General features: G+C 43.3%; 1 protein-coding gene and 1 long non-coding RNA gene across 2 annotated transcripts in view; one reads left to right on the forward strand and one right to left on the reverse strand.

Moving 5' to 3' along the window:
- daam2 (dishevelled associated activator of morphogenesis 2) overlaps positions 1-24,454 on the reverse strand; it is a 125,000-nt gene that overhangs the window by 21,892 nt on the left and 78,654 nt on the right. The window contains exons 5-15 of the mRNA XM_034675073.1: positions 21,192-21,286; positions 9,302-9,635; positions 8,451-8,561; positions 8,101-8,204; positions 7,822-7,888; positions 7,586-7,703; positions 7,322-7,460; positions 4,481-4,539; positions 4,145-4,329; positions 2,924-3,229; positions 2,577-2,684 (exon numbers count right to left, since the gene is read on the reverse strand). Coding sequence (XP_034530964.1) covers positions 2,577-2,684; positions 2,924-3,229; positions 4,145-4,329; positions 4,481-4,539; positions 7,322-7,460; positions 7,586-7,703; positions 7,822-7,888; positions 8,101-8,204; positions 8,451-8,561; positions 9,302-9,635; positions 21,192-21,286 — 1,626 coding nt within the window. The remainder of the gene's footprint in view (positions 1-2,576; positions 2,685-2,923; positions 3,230-4,144; positions 4,330-4,480; positions 4,540-7,321; positions 7,461-7,585; positions 7,704-7,821; positions 7,889-8,100; positions 8,205-8,450; positions 8,562-9,301; positions 9,636-21,191; positions 21,287-24,454) is intronic.
- Positions 4,596-10,511, forward strand: LOC117806251. The gene is made up of 3 exons (XR_004629635.1): positions 4,596-4,730; positions 9,249-9,599; positions 10,227-10,511. It is a non-coding gene; the product is annotated as an uncharacterized LOC117806251 (long non-coding RNA).

Raw genomic sequence — 24,454 nt, forward strand, 5'->3', positions numbered from 1 at the left:
CTGAGTCATCAGGGGCTCATGAAAGTCTGAAATATCTCTTTTCACTTTGGTTTCTGTATTCTTAAACAGGTCACGATTGTTTTAATGTATTCTTTTGATTGCATCTACATCTGTCCTGACATGGAAAAACAAGAAAAATGAAAAATGAGTGTGGTTTCTGATCCTACTGAGGGCAAACGTAAACAAAAGCCCATTTTGAAAAGAAAGGCCAATGACAAGCTTAAAAAAGCAATTATGCCCTGTATAAACATTGCACATTTCTCCAGTTAAATTCAATCCGACTCTCGCCAAATGGAACCAACTTGTCAGAGCCAGAGTGATCTTGGCTTTTTACGCGGCTCCATCCAGAGATCTGCATTTAAGCGCCGACCTGAGCCAATAAAAACCTGCTCTGTATAAATAAATACCCTCGGTAAATCAGCGTCGGCAACAGCCTCAAACGACCCGTTTCCCTTTAATAAAAGCCTGAAAGGAGAAGTTGTGCTTTTAGCTGTCAGAAGGCTTTTAAGCACGGCAGTAAAATACATAATAAAGAAATTCAACAATGCCTCCATAGAGGTTAAGAGCTGCTCCTTCATCGAGCCTTTAAACTGCGATTACTACAAACTCATTAGGGCGTTTTAACATTCCACTTAAAGCCATTAGAGGCAGTAAAATATATCAATTTATGCAACTGCATGAGTATTATCACATGACAAGTGGTGTGTAATTAGTTTGTAGCACTCAGAGAGGTAATCACTGTGTACTGTACGCCATCACTCCCAGAGGCGTGTGAACTGTAATTAACCTATTAGTTAGTCCTAGTTTAGTCAATTGCCTCTCTATTAAGAAGCATCTGCGTCAGCACAGAGTTTCCTGTGTGGCGGCGACTCCTCGTGATTTCAATGACTGTGTTGATCCTAAACCATGAGCCCCGTGAAGACACAGACAAAATGCCAAGTTCTCACACAAATGCTCTGCGTGCACCGGGGGGGCAAAGCTTGAGCCGTGTGGCATCTCTGCAGTCAGGCAGTGAACAGCTGCTCGTGTTAGCCTGCAGCTGAACCCTCAAGAGTCCTCTTAACTAAACCCCATCCTGTTATCTATACACACACACACACACACACACACACACACACACACACACACACACACACACACACACACACACACACACACACACACACACACACACACACACACACACACACACACACACACACACACACACACACACACACACACACACACGCTAAGGGATGCATGATAATGTAACAACTTCTTGGATTGTCTAGGACAGTCGTGAGCAAACATGCACACATTTTATTTACTCCATTCACCCTTCGATTCATGTTTGAACACAGCTGAGTCATTGCTGTTTGTGTTTTAAGAGCTCGACTGACTTTCCTTGTCTTGCTTTTCCTCTGATGAGTTAGTTTGAATGTTTTCTCAAGACTTCAACTTAAAAAAAAGAGAAGCTACTTCTCTCCAACGGGATCTCATTATCCCGAAAAAGCACGCCTGGTTTATTGTGAGATAACAACATCACAGGGAACAAGCTTTGAAATCTAAAAATGCTGAGAAAAATAGGTCGATGTCTAGAGAAAACATCCAGAATCTCCTCGTTATCACGGAGAGTGGAGTAAATACGATGTATGGATGTTTGTCCATATGATGCTGCAGTTTGGGCTCTACGTTAAGTTTGTGTGAGTCATCATTAATTTTCTTTTGATTGTTGGATTATTCATTAGGCTACAAAATGTCTCAAAGTTCTAAAAAGTTCTTGAGCTCAAATTTAAACTCTTAAATCACTTCCTTTTGTCAAACCACTAGATCAAATCCCAAAATGTTGCTCTTACATCATTTAAAAAAAACAATCCTCTTACATTTAAATCTGAAATATCACCTTATAGATTAAACTATGATTAAAATTATAATATATTCTCTTGTGATGAATATTTTTTTGTAGCTCTAGCTTTTAATATGCACAAAACACCCGAGCTGATGACTACACAGATTATTTAATTCCATCCTCCATTATTCTCTCTGCAGCAGGTGGCAGTGTGCACTGTTACACAAAATAATAATTAACATTATCTAAAAAAAACATGCACTTCATCTCTTAACGTACGGCAGAAGGTTAAGCATGATGGTGGATCAAGATTGAGTTTTAAAATAAGACAGGACAGGATCATATCTTACCCTTGATGGTGGGTGTGTTTAAATAATATAACACAGGGTGGTCTAGACCTCCTCTGTTTGTAACATGTCTTTAGAATGTTGTGAATTGTTGCTATATAAATAAAGACCGACTGATTGATTGATTATAGTGTGTTAGTTCCTGAAAATCAATGTGCAAATATCATTTAGCATTCAGCCATAAGAGCTGGCAGGACAACCAGCATCAAATATTCTTCCCTGTGCATCCCTTCTCTCACATCACACTCACACACTCAAGAATCAGGGTGAATTCAGACTTCATTAAAACCCGAACAGATACTAAAACAACAAACATTTCCCAAACATTCCCAAAATAAAACTACAATCAATAAAGTTTGCTCTTCAAAATGTTCCCCGCTATGCAAATGAATCCGAACCTGCTGTCTCTGATAGGCTGAAAACATCTTCTCTATGTCCTTCAGGTCGAGGATCTCGAAAGCTCTCAGGTCATCGATGTCGTTCCAGATGGTGCCGTTGATCACGTTCTGCAGAGGGGTGAGGAGACATGAGAGATTAACACTTTTTAACATTTCAAACTCAGACGATATATGTTCAGCTACTCCTGAAAACAAATCAGAGGGGAGTAGATGTTTTGAAACATGTTGTTATGATGAAAAAAGATCCCTTAGCTTTTATCCTGCAGAAATAAATCTCTGATCTAAAGACGTCAGGAATAATCTGAATAAACAACACAACACCAAACAGGCAGCTAAAGTTCTCTCACCTCTCCTAGTTTGGCCCAGTTGAAGGACTTGAGCGGATGAGAAGGCTGAGGGATGGACTTGGAGCGCATGCTTGCTGAGTTGAACATGGAGGGAATGGGAGGAGGCGGGGCTCCAAACATCGGAGGTGCTCCCGGTGGAGGAGGCGGGCCTCCCGGTGGAGGTGGAGGCGGTGGAGGAGGCGGGCAGCTGAATGGAAGCGGAGGAGGAGGAGGTGGAGGACAGCCGCCCATCATAGGTGGTGGAGGCGGAGCCATGGGGCCACCGGGAGGGGGCGGAGGAGGAGGGAAGGACACGCTGCCGCCGCTCTGTTGGAGAAGAGACAGAAAAGAATCAAGATTAACTTCAGTAGAAATGTTCTCACTTCAAACAGATCAAAAGAGGCTGCTGGAGCTTTAAAATACCACTCATAATTACCCAGATGAGTGAAATACTTGATTCTGATTGGACTAACTGAGCATTCTGACACCTTTCTACCAGAACTCGCCCTGACTATTCAGCACTTTGAGCTCCAGTAGCTCTCTTATTGGATCAGACTATACAGTCCAGCCATCCGCTTCCCACTCATCAGTGAGTCTTGGCCGCCTTTGACCCTGTCTCTGGTTCATCAGTTTTCTCCCTTGGTCCTCTTTCTGTGGGTACTGACCCCTTTAGACTGGGAGCACCGCGCAAGAGCTGCAGTTTGGGAGATGCTCCGACCGCAGTTGTTACAATCTGGCCTTTTGTCAGTCGCTCGCTTTCTTAAGTCTGAGAAATGTTCACCCACTGCCTGACATAACCCAACAGCTGACAGGTGCCTTTGCAACAAGAGGACCAATGTTATCTTCTTCATCTTTCAGAGGTCATGATGTCATGGCTGATTGTAGTGTGTGAAATATGTGGTACAAGTTTGCCTTTAACTGATTTCTTATGAGACACTGCAATGTCTGCTCTTCAAAGTGCTTTTTTAAACGTTTATTAACTTTAATTACTTTGCATTCTTAACATTTACTGTGCACATGTTTATCCTGTGGGATTAAAACAAATGCTAATGTAAATTTTAATTTGCCACACGGGCTCCATATTTTGCACAAAAATTGTTATTATTATTATTATTATTATTATTATTATTATTATTATTATTATTATTATTATGAGTTTATTTAGCAGTTAGCTGCAGGATTACATCACAACATTGACCTAAAGAAAGCGTTGCATGTAATAGAAAAAGCTCCACTGCTCACAGCTATGTCATTGATCCGTGTGGACAGGTCCATGACTTGCTCCCTGGCCGAGCGCAGCTCCACTCCTTCACGCTGCAGTTTGTCCTTCATCTTATTCAGAGTCTTCATCATCTCCTCCTTTTCCGTGGTCTTGGTTTCACACTCCCTCTCCTTCTTCTCTAGTTTAGCTAGCAGCTCTGCATGATCTAAAGAAAACAACAGAAGACAAAAAGGATGATTACAGTTCAGAAAATAAAAAGGGTTCATAAAGAGGAGCAGACCCACAGAAATAAAAAGACTCTGAGGATGCATTTTCTCTCCTCACCTGCAGAGAGCAGTGTGACAAACAAGTCTTACCTTTCCTGAACTTCTCTGCCTGGTCTCGCCACTGCTTCACCTCATTCTCATTGACCAACCTGTGAGGAGAGCAGACAGGAAATGAGTACACACACAGAAAGAGCAATAACACGAGGAGAGCTCTGCATAACATGATAACATGTAGGGGTCAACTGCAGCCAAACCAAGTCCAGACGGAACATTTTGGAGGAAATTCAAACATCAGTTTTGTAATCAGAAGATCATTAACGAAAATCACGACCTCAGTCCGGTGAGTGGAGTTCAGCGGGGACTTGGTTGACGCAGTTTGCTCTTTTAAGCAGTAAAACACGACATTAGTGCCAAAATTAATCAAGCTCTCATATTCAAAGTTATACATTTTGGCATGTAGTTCAGCTCAGGGTTTTAACCGTGTTATGCAGATGTTTTTTGTAAATAGGAGATCAACACATGTGAGAAAAGATGAGTGTCCCTTATAGCAAGGCAATCACGGAGACTGCCTATTAGTACAAGTTAAAAACAAGAGTTAGCGTGTGATGACTTAAGGAGGAGAGGAACTGAAGGTTGTTTTTTTTAATTTGAGAAGTTCATTAAGATGAGGGAAGATTGGAAAAGTGAAACCTTGAGCATCGGTTGAAGCCGTGGCTAGAGTTGAGAGAACAGACATATTTCAGTGTCACAGAGAATAAAACTGATGAAGAGAAAGAGAAGAAGAGAAGGGAAAGTGCTGAGGTATGACTTCCAATAAGGGCTAATGATTCAAGCCTAAATGCTCCTAATCAATTCCAATGCAGGCAATTAAAAAGCAAATCAGATTCAGGCTTCGACGTTCTTTCCTTAATGAACCTGATTACAAAGTCGGAGCTGTTTTAATTACAACTGAAGCGACGCCTCATGGATCCAACTTGTTAAAAAAAAAGCTAATTTAACTGGTCGTATAAATTCCTAACAAAGCTGTGGAAAAATGTAATTTGTGTGAGTGTTCGTTTTTGGATCATGCACACGTGTGAGCAGTCAACGCCATCGCAACGGTGACCGCAGATGATGGATAACTTTGTCTCCCGGTTGTTTTAACAGTTGTTTTAAAGCCGTCCTCCTCTTAGTCACTGCAGAATGAGACGTTAAGTGCATTTTCCTCTGGCATGCAGCCAAAACAACAGGGAGCCCTGAGTTTATGCACCTTTTTTTCCAAGCGTGATTTACTCCAAGTAAGTAGACGGAAAAACAAGAATCTGGCAGCAGTGTTCGATGAGATGTAGGGTTCGAATGCTCTGCAGCAGACTGAATGGATGTCAGGGCTTAGATGCAGCATCTGTAGCCCCTTCCACACATGCACTGCACTAAATATCTGCACAGGATTAGCTGGTTGCATCTGCCATTTGTTTACATGGGCTGATTAAGATGTGCGTGTGCATGCATCAGGCTTTAAACAACAATAAAAACATTGTTACATGCAGAATTGTCTCGCAAGAAGCTGTTCCTTCCACCCTTTGAAAACTTCTGTTGTACATGATGTGTTTCAGATAGAGATTAGATGGAGACTCAACAAGCTTATCACTGATCTGAAACTTGGTTTAAAAATAAGTGGGGAAGAGAGTTGAAAGAAGAATGATGGTGAAGAAAGGAGTCTGAACTAACTGTTGGCAGACCTATCGTACGCCAGATTGCCCTCTCTTAACGCTCACATCACAGCTCACACTTTGGTCTTTGGCTCCTGAACACAAGTCCAGCTTAGTCTCCAAAGTCACTAAACCCAGACCACAAAATCTGCCCCTCATTAGAGATCATCTAGAGACAGATTCCTCAGTGTCACACAGAAAGCATCAACATCTGAGTCCTGATGCTTCGTCTTGTTTCTCTTGTTTTCCTCCACATGAAGTTCAGTCGATGCTTCGCCGCGTCTGAACAGCTGATTTGGCCGGTCGGCTCGTTTAACGCGATTAGAGCAATTTTCTTTTGATCTCAGATTTCCTCTTTCATGCTAATCCGTGCTCTTCCTCCTGTTCTACCCGCGACCCCCTGCTGCAGCTTCATCTCACCTTCCTGCACGTTAACCTCTCCCAACACTGACACGGTAAACGCAAAATAAAATAAAAACTACCCGGACAGAAGAGCTTGAACTGGTCCAATTACACAAGTGAGGACTTTGATGTGTCTGTGCCTCAAACCCTCCATCATCTCAGCTACTAACAGTGTCTAAGATTTCAGAAACAGAAACATGTTTTGTAGCTGCATTGAAGACAAAAAGTGGCCCAACTAAAGAAATAAAGATACAAATCATGAGTTAGGATGTCAAATACTCACTCCTGAAATTAAATAATGTGCTAAATTACCTGCACCAAGACCTGTTCAGCAAGGAGAATGTAGACGGGGACAACATGAACATTAAAATATGAAAGGGATAAGTGTGCTCAACTCATGGAAGCTAAAACTGACCACGTCTTGAACACTGAAAAGTCATTGCAGTGGATGCAGGCAGTGTAATGCACATTGTAAACACAGATACCGGCCTGCCAACGTGAGTGCTGACTGCAGGATTGAGTTAAGGAAAGGACACAACCGTGAGTTTGGAAAATGCTTCTGTACCGATAAGAAGATTGAATTTCTCCTATCTCTAAAACTCAGGTTCAGATAATCCAGCAGATCGGATAGTTTTCTGTAATGAGACTCCTGATGCAGAACTCATGATAGCCCAGTGCTGCTCTCCCTGCCGGCTATGCCTCAGTGCACGACTCGATGTCTCTCCAGGAACCTCTGGAGCTATCTAATCCTCTCAAGTACTTCATGAAAACATGTCTTCAGTTAGAAAACATGCTAAGTGTAAGAACTCAGTGACGTGAAGGAAGATGATTTCAAACTTACAGGCGAATGATGTTTTTAACACTGAAGTTGTCCAGAGGGGCGAGGTCGGGGTCCTCTCCTTTGTCGTCCTGCAGGACTATCTGCTGCAGGATTCTGTCTAAGAGCTGCCAGTGCTGCAGGCTGCCGCCGCCACGTTTATCTGCGTGAGGAGAAGCACACACACAAAGTTTTTACCTCTGATGTTAAATTCCCTGCAGATTTGATGCATTTGATTTAATGAACAGTTTTGCAGAACTTCACACATTTCATCCACAGGCTACTCACAGGGCATCTGCAGGCAGTGCTGCAGGATGGAGAGGAGGTTGGGGTAGGCGTCTGTGTGGCTCAGCTTCTTCTTGATCAGCTCAAACATGGCACCGGCACTCTTTGTATCTACATGACTCTGTAATAAAAGAGAAAGAGTTGATTTAGTATCAAATCTGAACGTTACTCTGCTTGAATTCCTATGATTTGAGCCTAAATAAATGCAGGTATCATTAAAAGCTTTTACGGTTACTCACCATATCAAATCTTTTGGCCAACTCAGAGTCATCCTCGTTTCGCACCATCTCAAAGAAGTCCAAATGCCTGCACGGTGAGTCAAAACAGAGGGGATTTAACTTTCCCTGCAGCTTTATCTTCCTAACCTTTACTTGATTAAGTGTAGTTGGAGTGAGGGAATTAAAATGAAAGGATAACAAGTCTGCGTCTGTTTATCTGCGAATTACTTCGAGGACAACATGAATGCATCAGTGTTTGTTGGTCTGTGCTGCTGCATGCTCACTGAGCCTCACTCTCACCTATCCAGAGTGGCGTTCTCGTGCTCTCGCAGCTTGTCGATGACCGGCTGGATGCCCAACATCAGGAACTCGTACCTTAGGTGGAGGCGGAACTCGAGGTTGTCCTTAAAACATGAAATAAAAACAAAAATATGAAGGTGTTAATGTGGTATTTGTGGCTTTTAGTCATTAGAAGGTCGAGTAAAAGCATGAAGCTTTCAAGTGTGTGTGCCATCAGGTGTGTGGATGCATAGTCCTGTCACCCCTGTTAAATGTTTCCATCATTTCTTTTCCATAAACACTGAAGTGATATTCCAGTTGTGACGCGCTGTCATGCATGCGATGATCTGTGTTTGGGTGTTCATGCTGACCTCTCCAGCTCCAGCGTTGAGCACAGCATTGATGAAGGACATGATGGCCGTCTTCAGGTTGACCTCGTCTCTGTAGCGGCCTGTGCTCTTGTCCAGCTCGTTCAGCAACGTCTACAAAGTCAGGACGTGAAAAGAGTTAATAACTGAGCAAGAATTCAAGAACATGACTGAGAGAAACCTTGATTTATGGAAACTGAGTTATTCAAACAAGAGAAGCAGGTAACACGGGTCACTGTTCTCTCTCCTCACACACAAACACACTTTTCAGCTTGATCATAACTCACACCGACATCATGAAAGCCCCAGAATCACTCAGCTCTCGTGGTGTTAGCTTAGCCCGAGGTGGCATGATTTACCACAAACCCCCGGGGGGTCGCTGAGACCAGGTTTGTTGACACAATCCTGCTAGTCGCTAAAGCACTAAAGACAGCCTGACCTCAATAACTCTGGATGTCCTCACCTGCCTTTAATAAGGCTCGGGGTTAAAGTGTTGACTTAGCTCCAGACGGACAGTCTGAGGTGCTGCTGCATGAGTCTCCAACTTCATCATCATGACCACAACTTGATTTATTTTAGAATTACTCAGAGGTATTTGTCTATCACTCCCAAAGGCTAGATGTTTGGACTGAAGCATGAGCATGCATCACTCTCCTCACTTTGAGGGAGGCGGTGAGTGGATGAATCTTGTTATCTGTGTCTCTAGAGTCTTTTAACTTGTTTGATTACTTGCTGTAACTTTGATTAGTGCAGTATTTGTGTTTTTCACTTTGTAATAAGTCACTTGCTTTGTTTAATCAGGGAATTGGACACCAGGAAACTTGGCGAAACCTGCTTTTTGTATCCCCCCTTACCTGAAAGCGAGTCCTCTCCGCTGCGTACTTCTGGTAGTGTGCCATGGCCTGCAGCACCTTCTTGTGTCCGTCGGGCACCAGGCACACAGCCCCGAGGATCTCCAGCACCGCCACTTTGGTCTTGATGTTCTCCGTCCGCAGGCTCTGGGAGATGGTGTTGATGCTCTGCGGGTGAGCGAGGACGTGAGCGCGGCCCTGCGAGTTGTTCATCAAGGCCTTGATGCAGCCAATGACGGAGGTGTGGACCCGGCTCTCGGACGTCTCGTAGTCCATGCTGCGCAGGAAGTTGAGGAGGCAGGTGAGGCCGTCGAGTTCGATGAAGCGAGTGACAAACCTGCGGGTGAAAGAGAGGGAAATTAGTTATTAGAGAGGAAGAAAGGAGGAGTGTGAAAAGAGAGGCATGTAAAAGTATCACAACATTTTGGATTGCAAAGTTATCAGACAACTTTTATGAAGGAAACAAGCCAGAGACTAATCAGCATCTCTATTCCAAACTAATAGTGTTTCTTAAAATCAATGCCATAAACACTAACACGTTGAGCTTCTGCACACTGTCACAGCCTCCCTGAGTCCTTCCTGTCTCCTGCAGTCAGCCCTCATTAGCTGAACTAATTAGGAAGCAGTGACTAATGAAGCTCTGAGGAGAGAGGCACACCTTCTGTATGACAGAGAGGACACACAAACACGTAGGGGAGCCACAACTTGTGAGCACTCTGTGGGCTGTATCGTAAATGACCTTCCCACTCGCTAAGATTCCTGAGAGGCCTTGTAAATCATCTCATACAAATGAGGGCTTGTAGAAGGACCAAGGAGAGGACAGTAACTGAAAGAGGGGTTTGAGAGTCTGCACTTCTTGATACGTTTCCCCCTCTCTCTCTCTCTCTCTCTCTCTCTCTCTCTCTCTCTCACTGCCGTCTTTGTTCAGGCAGACGAGGAAAAACACAACGCAGAGATATGTAAATCATCCAATTATTATCATCTACATCAAGGCCACGGCTCGTCCTCTGCTCACACACAATCAGTCCCAGATTTTTCCAGCAGATGCTCACGCAGACATTACCTGGCATGACCGGTAAATCTCTCAGACACGTAATCCTCTGATCTGCAGCAGCCTGGACGAGACCAAGGAGGTCACACAGGATGCATGCAAGCAACCGATTGAGGTTTCATGTCACAGGAATTTTAAATTCTAATAAAGACGTTAAACAGATGTAATATTTTAATCATGTCTTTCACACTGACATCTGTAGCACAGCTTCAACATTGGATTGCTACCTTTATCAGATCTTGCTATTAAGTCTGGATGCGATTACAGAGTCTGGAGGATGACCGTCCCTCAGCAGCTGCAGGAGCTGACGTAGTTTTGCAACGAGTGAGGTTTGAAGGTGATGCATTTTGGTTTCATCTGCCGCACAATGCTGATGTGCAAGAAATGACTGTGCGACATAATCTGCATTTCACTTCCTTCTTATCTTTGGTAAAATGAAGCCAAACTTCAGACCTCATAAGCAGCTGACCGCCAAGATTCTTCTTCGTGCTGTTAAATATTTGTTTTGTTCAAAAACTTTTTCAGATAGATCCAAGATGGTGCCATGGATGGTGACCTCGTGTGGAGCTCCTTGATACTTTTGTTGTTTTTGTCTGTTTTCTCATGTCTTAAAAGTACATCTATACCTTTCTTTGTACTGATAGTATTTTTATTTAGAATTTTAAAGGTCAGTCTTTTGGTTTCTATATTTATTGTCCTTACTGTCTTGTTGTTAAGTACACGTGTTCCATTCCCCACGCCAAATTCCTTGTGTGTGCAAGCTCACTTGGCAATAAAGATTTCTTGATTCTTGATTCAGATAATCCATGCATGTTTGTGCACAAGTGATTCTGACCCGAGATATCACATTGTCACGTTACGTCACAGGACCATTAAGCTCCAACAGTTTTTGAAAATACTGAACCATGCCTGTCATTGAGCTGGGTCTGCATCTCTACTCTTCAATGAAACACCTTCTTTATCCAGGTGTTGTTTTTATGTCTGTGATTCAATGCTAACGTCGCTGTGTGCTCTTCCTTCATCCCTACGTGGCTCGCCCTCACTTGATTTGTTCGGCATGGAAAAAACATCTGTACTTCTCTATACTCATGAATAAAAATGACAAATGAAATATTGTAACTGAAAAGTTTCAAACTATCTAAACTCTTAACATCGGTACAAAGAGCCTTCCTTGGCGAAGCAGTGAAATCATAGATAACCACAACCTTTCATCGTACAGTACGCTTTTGTTTCAGCACACACGCTGCCTTCTCGGCCCTCGCTCAACGCCGAGGTGGCCAAAAATATAAATCCAACTTATTAGATATGACTTGATTTAGATATAACACAGACACTGGAAGTAGAGCAAGGCTGAAATGATCCAAGTGTTAAAAGTTACACATCTTATTTTTAGTGACAAGTCTTTGGCCGGCAGTAGTCATACGCTTGTCTGTTTATTGCGAGGCCACCTTAGAGAGAGAGAGGGAGAGAGAGGGGGGGTTCATACTGGAAGAGGAATTAAGCTGAACATCCCTGTGATTAATGTATGGAGGGCAGAGGGTGAGAGATGTTGCTCTTGGAGTCTGGGATCAAAAGAGTGGACCGGATTCAAAGCTTTGCTCCGCTCCGACAGTTTGTCCACAGCCTTCCAAAAGCTTGTGAGCACACACAGATGAATGCACACGAGCTTTGCACCAAACCTTCTCCAAGTACATGTGGTAATACTGGGGAAGTAGGGAGATAGGTGCATGCACGTTTAACATGCATTGCACCTTAAAGGGCACTCAAACCCGACTTTGCATGAAAGGAAACCTGTGAGCTGTGTTTACCCTCTCTCTCTCCTCCCTCCTCTGCTTTTGTTCTCTCTCCAGTGAGCACTTGAATCAATGAATCCCATCTCCTCTGACTTTGGAGTCTCCTCTCGTCTTCCCAAATCCACTGACATTCACGCTCAGCCGAGTGGCGTGCAGGCCCCCCTTTTCTTTTTCCTTTTTTTTATTTTGGAACAACCGCTGCATACCTAAAAAGCCGCTGTGGCTGCGTTAAAGACAGCCAGAGCTCAACAACTGCTGCATACAATATGAGCTCAGACAGAGCCGAACAATGCCGAGCTCGAGCCAACCACACACACGCACACATGCACAAACACACATTAAGTTCTTCAGACAGACGAAGAAAGACGCGAGGAATGTAAGTTGGAATTGAAAGAGACTAAAACAAAAGTGACAGTGGAGCAGAAAACGAGTGCAGTGTGAGTCCGGTGAAAGCCAAGGATGTTCAAAGGTAACGCTGGGTTGCAAATCCACATTTAAAGGACACTCTGAAATGTATTTGTTATAGGCTTCAATAAAAAAAACAATCCGCAAATGACTTCATCTGTATTTTTGTATATTTCTGTAGCTTCACGGCTTCCTACCCATCACAACCCAGGACAGAAGATTTCCAGTTCAGAGTCAATCAATCAATCAATCAATCAATCAATCAATCAATCAATCAATCAATCAATCAATCAATCAATCAATCAATCAATCAATCAATCAACCAATCAATCAACCAATCAATCAATCAATCTTTACTTACATAGCGCCAAATCACAACAAATGTTCTCCTCAGACTCTTTCCAAACAGAGCAAGTCTAGACCGTACTTTATGTTCTATTATTAACAAAGACCCAACATCAAGACCAGATCAGATCCAGTCCCATCTTACAGACAGGACTCAGTCTGATCTCATCTTTATCCACCATGAGCAGAGCACTTTGCAGCATTTAGCAAGTTACAGTGGGAAGGACAAACTTCCTTTAACAGGCAGAGACCTCCAACAGGACCAGACTCATGTTAGACACACATCTGCTGAGAGAGAGATGAATAGTGGTGAGAGGGATAGTAGTAGTTGTAGGGACTCCAGAAAGGTCTATGGTTAGTAACTTTAATTGGACAGGGAGGGTTAAAGTGAGCGACAGGCAGACAGAGGAGAGAGAGGGAAAGACAGGATCCCGGTGTGTCAGTTCCCCCGGCAGTCTAAGCCTATAGCAGCATAACTAAGAGCTGGTCCAAGCCTGACACAGCCCTAACTATAAGCTTTATCATAAAAGGAAAGTTTGAAGCCTACTCTTAAAGTAGAGAGAGTGTCTGCCTCCCGGACCCCGACTGGTGAGTGGTGTTGAGCATATCGTTGCTCTCCACACACTTTAAGAACAAAACTCTTAAATCTGTCATCATGTGTGAGGTCTTCTGATGTTTCATATCAATTTAAACAATGCCATGCTTGAATTAAGTTCAAAAGCATTTAAGTTAATCTAATTTTAATTGATCTAATCAGCATAAATCCTCACTCAATGAGCAGAACATGCAGTAACTAATCCAGATGCTCTCATTGAAAATCAGAAATCCACTCCAGTCAACTGGACAGTTTGAGGTTTTCGTGGTGCAGACGAAAAAAATCCGCCTGTTTCAACTGTGGATGACCCGCGTGTGACAGATAGACAGTTGAGTCTGCTTTTGCCACAACAAACTTGAACCTGAACATGAAATACACACAGAGAGAACCCAAACCATACGCCATCGTGTGCTCCCTGCCTCACTTCTGCCCTTCATTTAATCACCACGTTCACACATTCTTAAATATCTCTCTCAAAACTCCCACTCACCTCCCCTCAGGCAGGAAACACACACACACACACACACACACACGCACACACGCACACACACACACACACACACACACACACACACACACACACACACACACACACACACACACACACACACACACACACACACACACACACACACACACACACACACACACACACACACACACACGTCTTGTTCTGCAGTGTGGACAAGAGCCCCAAGGTTCTTCTGAGCGGCTGCTTTTGACTTTCAGCGAGGTGTCTGCACGTTTTGGACGAGGAGTCATTCGATATCACCGCCGTGTTAGCTCAAATAAATCTAACTCCATGTGAGGCTTGTGGTACAGTAAGAGCAGAACAAAGGGCAGCACATATAAAACTGACTCACTCACACACACACACACACACATCACAATGAAAGTCCTGGCCAAGGTGCACATGTGTGGTTCTGTGTTCATAGTGAAACCTACAGGGAGAAGTCTGCGGTGTGTGACAGCGATGTTTCCACTGTTGCTCATGTGACCTGTGTATTAAACCACACACACACACATTAATCAGACACTGAGTCACTGAGCTGAGTGTCTGTGTTTGTAGTCACACATTATGCCACGCACAGTAGTGTGTGAGGGTTACACAAACAGCACATCAATGTAATTTAATTAAGGATGACACGATGATGGGTTATTGTTTTGCCGCCGTTATTCCTCAGCAGGGATGAGAGAAGGTAGCATTAACATTCATTCATCACGGTCTTAATGCACCACTCGGTAGACGTGTCTGACATCGCCTTGATGGATCCTCCTGCAGGGATTTACATTAACTTCTACCTTCTTCTGCCTTCAATGTGTGTGTGTGTGTGTGTGTGTGTGTGTGTGTGTGTGTGTGTGTGTGTGTGTGTGTGTGTGTGTGTGTGTGTGTGTGTGTGTGTGTGTGAGAGTGTGTGTGTGTGTGTGTGACCTTCCTGCTGTGATTGACAATGACAGAGCTCACTGCAGAGCGCTCACGCAGCTCAGAAGTTTGGAGACTTTGAAGAGCAGCAAGGGCAAGAGAGGCTGAGTACACACCTCTGTATAATCTGCTTCGTTAGCTGTTTCAGCGCCTGATGTGAACACCGACCAGCAGTAATCAGAGTTTGATAATTGGGTTGCATCAGTGAAAATGTCCAGGAGTGTCAGGAAAAAGAAAAGAGCACTAAACAAAGACACAAAAATCTACTCTACCTGTACACTTTTGCACCTTTTCACTCCCCACTTCACCGACGCACTTCTTATTTCTATCTGTAGCCCTGTACGAAGCAGTTGTGTGTTTGAATCGGTGTGTAAACTTCATCCACTTCATGTGTCTGAACCTCATGCATAATGCAAACCAGAGTCAAATTCTCAACCTGGCTAATTGGACCTCAAATATCTCCTCCAGGCGCTCGTTTTGAAATAAAAAATACATCAGTACGGACAGCCTGAGTGGACTCTTAGAATAAATAAGCAGGATTATAGCACACAAAAAGCTCAATGAATGCACAGGTGAGAAACTGAACAACACGTTGCAGGTTGCTTGATGTGTAAATATACCTTACACATTTGTTTGGGATGAAAGTAAGAGGAGAATGCAACCATAGACATAAAAAAACATGGTTTCAGTCTGAGTGTTATCACCGAGGCGGTTGTAGAGGCCGACTTAAATTAGCTGCTCCTCTAACTCTGATTATGCATAACTCTTAGCCTCATAAAGAATATTCACTTGTGTAGGTATAAGGATTAAAGAAACAAGGTATAGAGAGTTAACTACTTGTTGTATCAGGCTGTAAACATGTTTAATCTGCTGTAAAGTGAGCATTTTAAAACAGGCTGCATCAGGTTTCTGTGGTTTTAAGCTCCTGCATTGATTTCATTTTCCAACACCAGAGCCTGCTGCCTGAATACCACCCTGCTTCTCTCGAACACTACCAACCCTTCTTCTAATAGTTTATTGCCAAAACTCCCAAAATTCAGCCATTCAGATGCTCAATCTCCTCACAATCGCCTGTTTGTACCAAACTTGGCTTTCATTTTTCTCCATTTCTCTCTGAGTTCTCAGCACTGACGGGTGAGAAATCTCAACAATGCTCCATCCAAAACTCTGCGAAGGTGTGAAACTCTGCGCTCCCTCTCAGACATTTGTGAATATTTTAACACAGATATTAAGTTCAGTCTCTTTAAAGCCGAACCTTGGAGAGATCTAGCTGCTAATATTTTGATGGATAATATTTGCATGTGGTAGAAATGTTCGTCCAAAGGGCTGTTGACACAGGAGCGGGGTGAGGGGAACAGCCACAGTCGACTCAAGTCAATATTCTTGCTGACAGAGATCTGCAGAAACGATGTCTAGAGAGCGTGTCTTGGTGCTGCAATGCATTCTGGGCCAGCATAGCCTCAGTGACCTGCAGGAAAACTTCATATCCTGTTCTCCTGCAGTCCTCTCAGTGCGGAAATGACTGATTGTGGAGCATCACATCGCAGATACAAGAATGCACGCACAGTATGCTCATCAGCAGGGACAGATCAGTGCAGGTCAGCCGCTCTTATGCAAGTGCACTTAATGAGCAGTTACAGACCACAGGAGCGGATAAATATTTGACTATTTGTAAGCTCAACTGAAATGCACACCAATCTGTGCAAACTTGATGTGACTACACATGGAGCGGTGGTAGTTAGTGTTTGTATAACGACCGTAACAAGCCCTCTTCGCCTGAAATTCAGCTCTATGTGAGTATACACACACGACCGCAGCGTGATGGTTCATGCTCCATTTGGCAGCTGGTAAACAAAGCAATAACTGCTGGCAGAGAAAATGAGATAAGCTATAAAATTGCATAACAGAGAAATTTAGAGGATTCTCCAAACGTCTCAGTTTATGGCTGTTTATAATTAATCACATTTATTTGTGAAATAAGACATCTGGGCCGCCAAATAGCTTTTTACAATTCCAGCAATAAAAACAATTTCTGGTAAACGTGCAAATGGAGAACAGCAGCGCTCTCAGACGGAACATACCTGCCTGCTGTTTCCTCTCACTGTCTGATGTTAACACAGTTACACTCACCTCCATGTCATCCCGCCTCATGGGTTATATTTCAAACATGAGTAAGCAGAAAAAATATCCCACACATTCTGCTGAGTCATTTGAAAGAAACCGGTTGTAAGGAAACTAATATCTCATGATGCAGATATTTCACAGGTAAGAACTCATGCTTTGTCTGGTCGGGCTACATGTTTTTTAAATCAGTTTGACTTCAGGAAAGTCTAAACCAGGAGCGGCAAACTCATTTCAGTTCAGGGGCCACATACAGCCAAATTTGATCTGAAGTGGGCTGGACCTTTAAAATCATTACACAACCTATAAATAACAAAAACTCCAAATTGTTCCCTTTGTTTTAGTGCAAAAAAAATTACATTCTGAAAATGTTCACATTTAATGACAACAGCTGTTGTATTGAGTCTCATAGTGGGGCCGAAAATTATATTCTTTAAGAACTGAAACCTGCAGCGAACACACCAAGCACACGTTTCTCATTCACCTGACACACACACAGAGTGTTATGTTTACAACAAAATAACAGATAGATTATAATAATGAAAAAGACTAAAGATGACTATTATGGACCCCCCCTGCTCCAGCATGAACAGTTTGCTTGCTGGACAGTGTTGTATGCAGGGGTAAAAAAAAAATGTTGATGAATTTCCACCGAATTCTGCAAACGGCAAATATTCTTTTTCCTCACTTTGAGAAGAAAACTGTCCCAGAGCGCCGTTCAGGTGCGCTCTGTCAGCCGTTTGATTGTAGGACAAATTTGAAACAGCAGGTATGTTTATTGAAAAATTGCAGTTAATGTCTTCTCTGTCATTTTTTCATTTTGCAAAGTCATCCCATGAGCCGTATTGGAACCTCTGGTGGACCGGTTTTGGGCGGTACGTTTGACACCCCGGGTCTAAACGCTGATATCCACCTGCAGCGTCATGACAAATTTAAGACTCAAGTTGAAAATGAAAGTACGTCTTTTATCCTTTTTTGGGCTCCACCACCTTCAACACAATCAGAGAGGAACATTTTACACAAGAACATTGTTGTGATTTAACTTGAGCTGCTAAATACTCTTGTATTTAAAATCAAGATTAATTGCACAATTTAAAAATGTCAAAAGTAGCCATAACTTTACCTACTCACTGGCGCCCAGTGATCCCTTGTTAATGTGACAGCTTAAAGACTTTTCCCAAGTTCCATTCTGATTGCTTCCTCTGTCTCATAAAGATCCTGTTTGCATGAAACTATGAAGTAAAACTACAAAGAGTTGCTTTGAACTTCTTGAAACTGTCTCACAAACTATAACAGTTGCACAACACACCTCCCTGACGCAGTAATTTCAATCAAAGGTCATTAGAAGTTTGCATTTGCATCCGTATTCTTCCCATTCTTTAATTTACAGTAACGCAAAGGGGAACATATGACCCCCACATGTCACCTTGTCTTTTCACTGGCCTGCAATCCGCCTGTGAGTGAAACTGACAGCAGTGGGTGGCTCGTTGACAATGAGCTGTTTTTGTGCGCTCTGCCTGGCACCCTGCACTCCATCCATGTGTTTGGGTCCTGCGGCTCTGCGGAGCGGGCTGACGGCACAAGGGCACCTCTTCACAAGCGGGCCCAGCTGCCTCGCTAAAATGCCAGAAAGAAGGAGGGAGGAGGAGGGGGGGGTGGGGGACTTCAGGCAGGCCTCCAAAGGCGGGCATGAATCAAAGCTGAATACAGACACAAACTGCCATGTCTTAGAAAACGCTGCCATGAAGGCGTACAGTTTACATGCACACACGGGGACACGGAGGTGACACACAAAGGGGATGTTTAGGTGATAGTCACATAATACAACACAGATCCCTCGCTTTTTGTCGCCTAAGCCATCCATCCGGGATTCGCTGAGACATAAACACGCTGCACAGACTCTCCCTCAACACACACATTCTGTGCACCTGCTACAGCCCTGAGAAATGTGTGCTAATGAGCAATAACTCACTCTGTGCACAGCATGGGAGCAGGTGCATCACTGAGGAGAGTGGGGGCTGGATCATTGTGGTAAAATAAGTATACTGCATTTTATTATAAGAGTCAATGATTTGAAGAGAAACACAAACATTTGAAACCAAGTATCTGAAACTGTTGCATTGGATCATTCCTCTCTTTTGCACGTGTTATCTAATATATGTTAAAGCATGTGCAATGATGCCAAAAATATCCAGGGTGTTTTCTGCACAAGTGCACACTCTAAAAACTGAATATGGGTCATATTTGAAATTGTGTTTTGAATCAGTCTAGCTAACCGTTTTTGCTTGCAGCCTACTTATGCGGATTAAACAAATTTTGCATTGTTCCTTTAACTTGCAATTCTAATTTGTGACAAAGCAATTAAATTGCTTATGCATGTGACTTTAGAGCATTAACACCAAGCCTATTTCATGAATTTTCTCCATTGTTGAGCTGACATTTTTGCAACTAAACCGGAAAAAAAAGGAATAACAGTATTTTTTAAATCTCTGCCTCATTTAAAGGTGCAGTGTGCAGTGTGACAAGTAGAACATAATACTCATAAATATGTTTAAATTGGTGTATAAACTTAGAATGAGCCTTTTATATCTACATAAGGAGCAGATCCCATTTCATGGAGGCTGCCATCTTGCACGGCCATGTTTCTACAGTATCACAGAACAGACGAACCAGGAACTGCCACACACGTTTATGTATTAAGGACAAAGAAGAAGAGACGGTTTGTTTTGTGCAAAATAATATGAATTGATAGAACTTTTTGATGCTTAAACTTGTCTAATTGAGGACCATACTCATCATGCATCACAGGAGCTTCTCGTCCTCAAAGGCCACCGTCACTTTCATGAGTTTCATCCACAGGAGGGATGAGCTAGGGAGTGTTTTGATCTAGAATCTGACCACCAGATATCGCTAAATATTCCCATTTTCTACAGACTGAACCTTTAAGTCTGTGTCCTCAGCATCCTGATGAAAACCTGCAGCTACATCAAATAAAATAGATGCAAAACCACCTCCCGTGACGTATCAGACCTCTAGAAGCTGCACGTATATCAGTCTGGTCTCCTGTTGTAGTGGTTTTGCGACCCATAGAAGACACAGCTGGCCCTCAAACACACATACACACACAACCCAGACGTGACCCAGACTCTGCGGCCACCCTGAGTTTCTGTCACTCCTCACATCACGTCCAGCACTTCGTAGCTCCCCTTGAGAAAACTCAACACCCCCGCTCCGGTCTAGACCACTGCATCATGGGACTGACGCAGGCTGATGGACGGCTCTGAAGGAGCTGCTGACGGGCAGAGGGAGGCGTTTTGCAGCCAGCGTCCTTGAATGTTTCTTTGTGCTGATGAGTGAGGCCTAACAGCTGCTGATGACCTTATCGTGGAGAGGAAAAATAGGGGTGTGGGTCTTAAAATAATATTAATTGGGCGCGTTTCAAGCGCGAGTAATTAAGCAGGATTTGGCTGTAATCCTTCTGTGGCAAGAGGCAGACTTCGTGGAAAGAAATCTTTTTGTAGCATGCTGGGTTATTAACCGGACTGAATATTTTTGGCATCACCTCAAAAAGTCAAATAGCAGGAATGCGTGACTTTAAGGAGACGCCAAGTCATTTCCTGTATCTGTGCCACGTAGGTTTGCAGGTCCTGAGTGGATTCACTCAAACTTGAGAGGTGAGAGCAGAGTCTGAGCAGTTCCTAATCCTCCATGGTCTCTGATGTGCATTTAGAACCAGTTTTTCATAAGCACCATGGCTAACAAACATTCTCACTAACACCAGAGGAAAATTAAAATTAAGGCTGTTGGAGAATTGTTTCTCTCCTCGCCACACTGATCTGTTTGTTGGCACTGCAGCCAGCATCTCTTTCCCACCAGAAATGTTGCTGGACTCGACTGTGAGACCATGATTTAGTGTTGAAACTGAATTAAAACAAGTGTTTCTTAACTCAAAACTTTAACATGTCTAACATATTAATGAATTAAGAACTGTCAGGAGGAGAATAGAATAGCAGACTCATTTAGGAAACAAGATGTGTGCACCAATTATAGTATAATGCACAAGCTAAGGCTCTTAATGCTTCATACTCCATCAAATAAACCCTCCTCAATGTTTCCAGCCGAGGATGAGTTCACATTTAAGTTGCAGAAAGTTTGCTTACCTCATTGGCTGAGTCCGAAGTGCTGTCTTCAGATCCTCCACCACCTTGTTCCTCATTTCCATTTCCTCTTCATCAAAGGCAAAGAGGGTCTGCATCTGCACAGGTGGTGAGAAAGGACATGAAAGTGATTAACATGAAATCTGGCCTTGCTGCAGGTACAGCTTGGCGAGTTACCTGCTGGAAATTATGACTCACTTTTTTATTAAAAGACTTTTCTTCTTTCTATGAAGTCAACACAAAAATGTTGACGTTTGTTTGGCAGCGGGAAAACAAAAACAGTACAGCCACATTTTGTATCCAGGTAGAAGTTGTTTGTTTCAGTGAGTTTCAGCATCGTGGATAATCAGAGTCTTGTTAGTGAACTCACATAATTCACACAGACCATGTGTGTTACCTAACTGCATCAGTCATTTCCCTGTTTAAGGACTGTTTGAAGCCACACAACATGCAAACATAAATCATGCAGGCAATTACCTCCCATCCAGTTTGCAACACATGATTAAAAAAAGAGACACACTTTGACTATAGGTGGTGTTAACGCTTTTCTGCATCACTTAACCCCCCCTGCCTCAGCTGCATCAAAGAGCTGCTGTGCGCTCATTAGTCAGGGCCACAGGCCTTCTGTTTAGCCTCTGCAGGTTTATGGCAGCTCACTGCTAAGTGCAAAGGTTCGTACAGTGTGTCGCCCCTTTCACGTAAACACTTCTGAATGTTTCCAGAAGTTTTAGAAAGGTTCTCATTGACACAGCGCTAACAGCATGTCAGACGAGGCTGCAGGTGAGTGAGGGGGAGACGAGTCCTAAAGCAGGATGTGACATCAAAGCACACAGTGGAGGAAATGCATCATACAAACAGAGATGTGCACATCTTCACTTTCTTATTTTGAATTTGATCCTTGTTCAACCTCTTTGTTTGCATCCCGTTATGTGTCATTTTTTCCAGGTTTGCACAAATTGCATGATAAAAACATTATCACCCTCCCGCTGAATATTCCTACTGCGTTCTCATTAGGGATGTCAACAATTATTCGAGTATCGATTAATTGACTGTTGTGTGTCATGTGGTCTCATATTTGGTTCAGCTATCAGGGAGGTGTTTTACGTTTAAAGCATGTTTCAATGTGAACCAGCTGACTGAAGGTGTTGTTCACAGGGGAGACGCTCAGCTGGGGGCTGCGGCTGAGTGACAGGGCTCCACGAGCGCTTTTTTTCTCCACCGCCGGACTGATTATGACCCGGTTGCGCTCCTGGTTGACACGTGACCGCGTTCACATGCTTACTTTTCTCAATAAGAATGAGTAGACAGAAAACTGGACAATGAGAGTCTGAAATATGTTTCTGTTGTTGAAGTCTGAGCCTTCACTTTTATGACTGTATGTCCGCGGAGATTAAGAGCCTGCTCCACACGTTGATATTCAGCGTATTTAACGTTTTGAACACCTCAATACAATCCGTAGCTACTTAATACTGTCAGTTATATACATTGTGTCGTGAAGGAAAATTTGATTCAGGGGAAAAAAATGCATTTGGCATTATTTTTGACAGAAAACGTTTACGTTTCTCTTTAATGATTAATCGGTAATTGATGGCTAACATTTCAAAGATTGATCACGGAAAGTTGTCATATCAAAACAGCCCAAAATCACATGAAAGTTCTTCATGAAAGCTGGCAGGTAAAGACAGGATGAAAGTATTTCTGTTGGCGTTCACACATGCAGCCTAACCTGAAAATTTCAGGACGTTTTTGCAGGTTTTGTTCATGTGTGAATACAGCTTGTGTTTCACTCCTGGTAAGTAAGCAGCCACAGTGACACAGTACATTTCCCCCCCTTAATGAATGATAGTTTGACTCTCTTTCACAATCATCAAACCCATAACAAAAGGTAAAGAAGTTAAAGTTGGTCACAAATATTCATTAACAGGATTTATAGGAGAAACAGCAACCACGTGTCTAACTGTTAACAAAGCTAACAGCCCGGCGTATGAGAGTAAAATCCAGAAACAGTTCAAGTCAAAACATCCATCCTGTCAATGTAGCTCCAAGTCCAGATGGTTCAAGAACAGTCTGCCAAGAAAAAAAAACACAGCTCCTGGCTCTTGCTGCTCTAAATTAACATGTTCATAGTCAATGGGAAGTTGGACACAACAAGTGTTGGGGAGAGAGAACGGTTTGGTCGCGCTGCGGGCCAGTTCACCGTGTCAATGAGTCTAGCCAACTGGCTCCGTCCTCCATCTGCGATTTGTAAGCTCATTTGAACCCGTGGCCAACACGCACATAAGGATGCTATTACAGGCAGTCGATAAACCAGCACAACGTACTTCCCTAAATCCTTATTATGGGAAGTGCCCCCCAGAGCCAGGACTTTGCCCTTGAGCTGGTCGTCAGCGCGTCGTTTACTGAGTAAGTGATGAGTGCAGCTCATCAAAACCTTAATTTGGAGCATGTGGGTCACTCATACGCCGAGTTAAAAACAACTGATGAATGAAAATGAAGGAAAACTGCTTTATTTGAACAAAACAGTCATTCAGGAGTAGAGGCAGAAAAACCTCACCAAGCACACGAAGAGATTAGAGGAACTGAGCTTTTATCCTATTGTTCTTGTTCTGAACATCTTCTGCTTGCCTATTTGATGAATCTGCAGACAGCCTTGTCCTGCACAGAGCTCCACAGTCGGCCTCCCAAAGGCTGAAGAAACTCACAAGTCACAAGAACGTTTAAATGATCACTCTGTGACCAACGGACAACCTCAGGGCTCTGACATGGTTTCATGAATGAACATCAAGAAGCTAGTTGTACTGTAATCTCTCTGGGCGGCAAAGCAAAAATGAGCTCATCCAATAACTCAGCTACTGTTGGACAGGCCGCCCCTGGTGAGCTCGCCTGGGAGCCAAGACATGAAGTCATGGACAAGCAGAGAATCTCCAGATCTAAGAAGGCATTCCCGTCAAGTCGCTGTCTGGGGGCACAGAGGTGGAGAAAATGGAAGACTGATAGCGGGGATGAAAAACTGATTCTGGGACGGGAGGAAATTGTGGTGGAAAGACGAGACTCAGCTGAAGTGGAGCTGGAAGGAGAAAGCGGCTGTACAAAAAGGGGGATGGAGTAAAATATCTATCTCTTCAAGTGCTTTTATTTGCTGAAGCACAACGTCGTGGCTGGAACACTGAAGTCCGTCCAGTGGAAGTGGGTAGCAGAGGGTTCGTTGCAGTATCTACCACCAAACTGCTAAAGAACCTGGGAATCAGAGGTCAATGCCTCCGCCG

This window comes from Notolabrus celidotus, chromosome 22, assembly GCF_009762535.1.
Source record: "Notolabrus celidotus isolate fNotCel1 chromosome 22, fNotCel1.pri, whole genome shotgun sequence".
Lineage (NCBI taxonomy): Eukaryota > Metazoa > Chordata > Actinopteri > Labriformes > Labridae > Notolabrus > Notolabrus celidotus.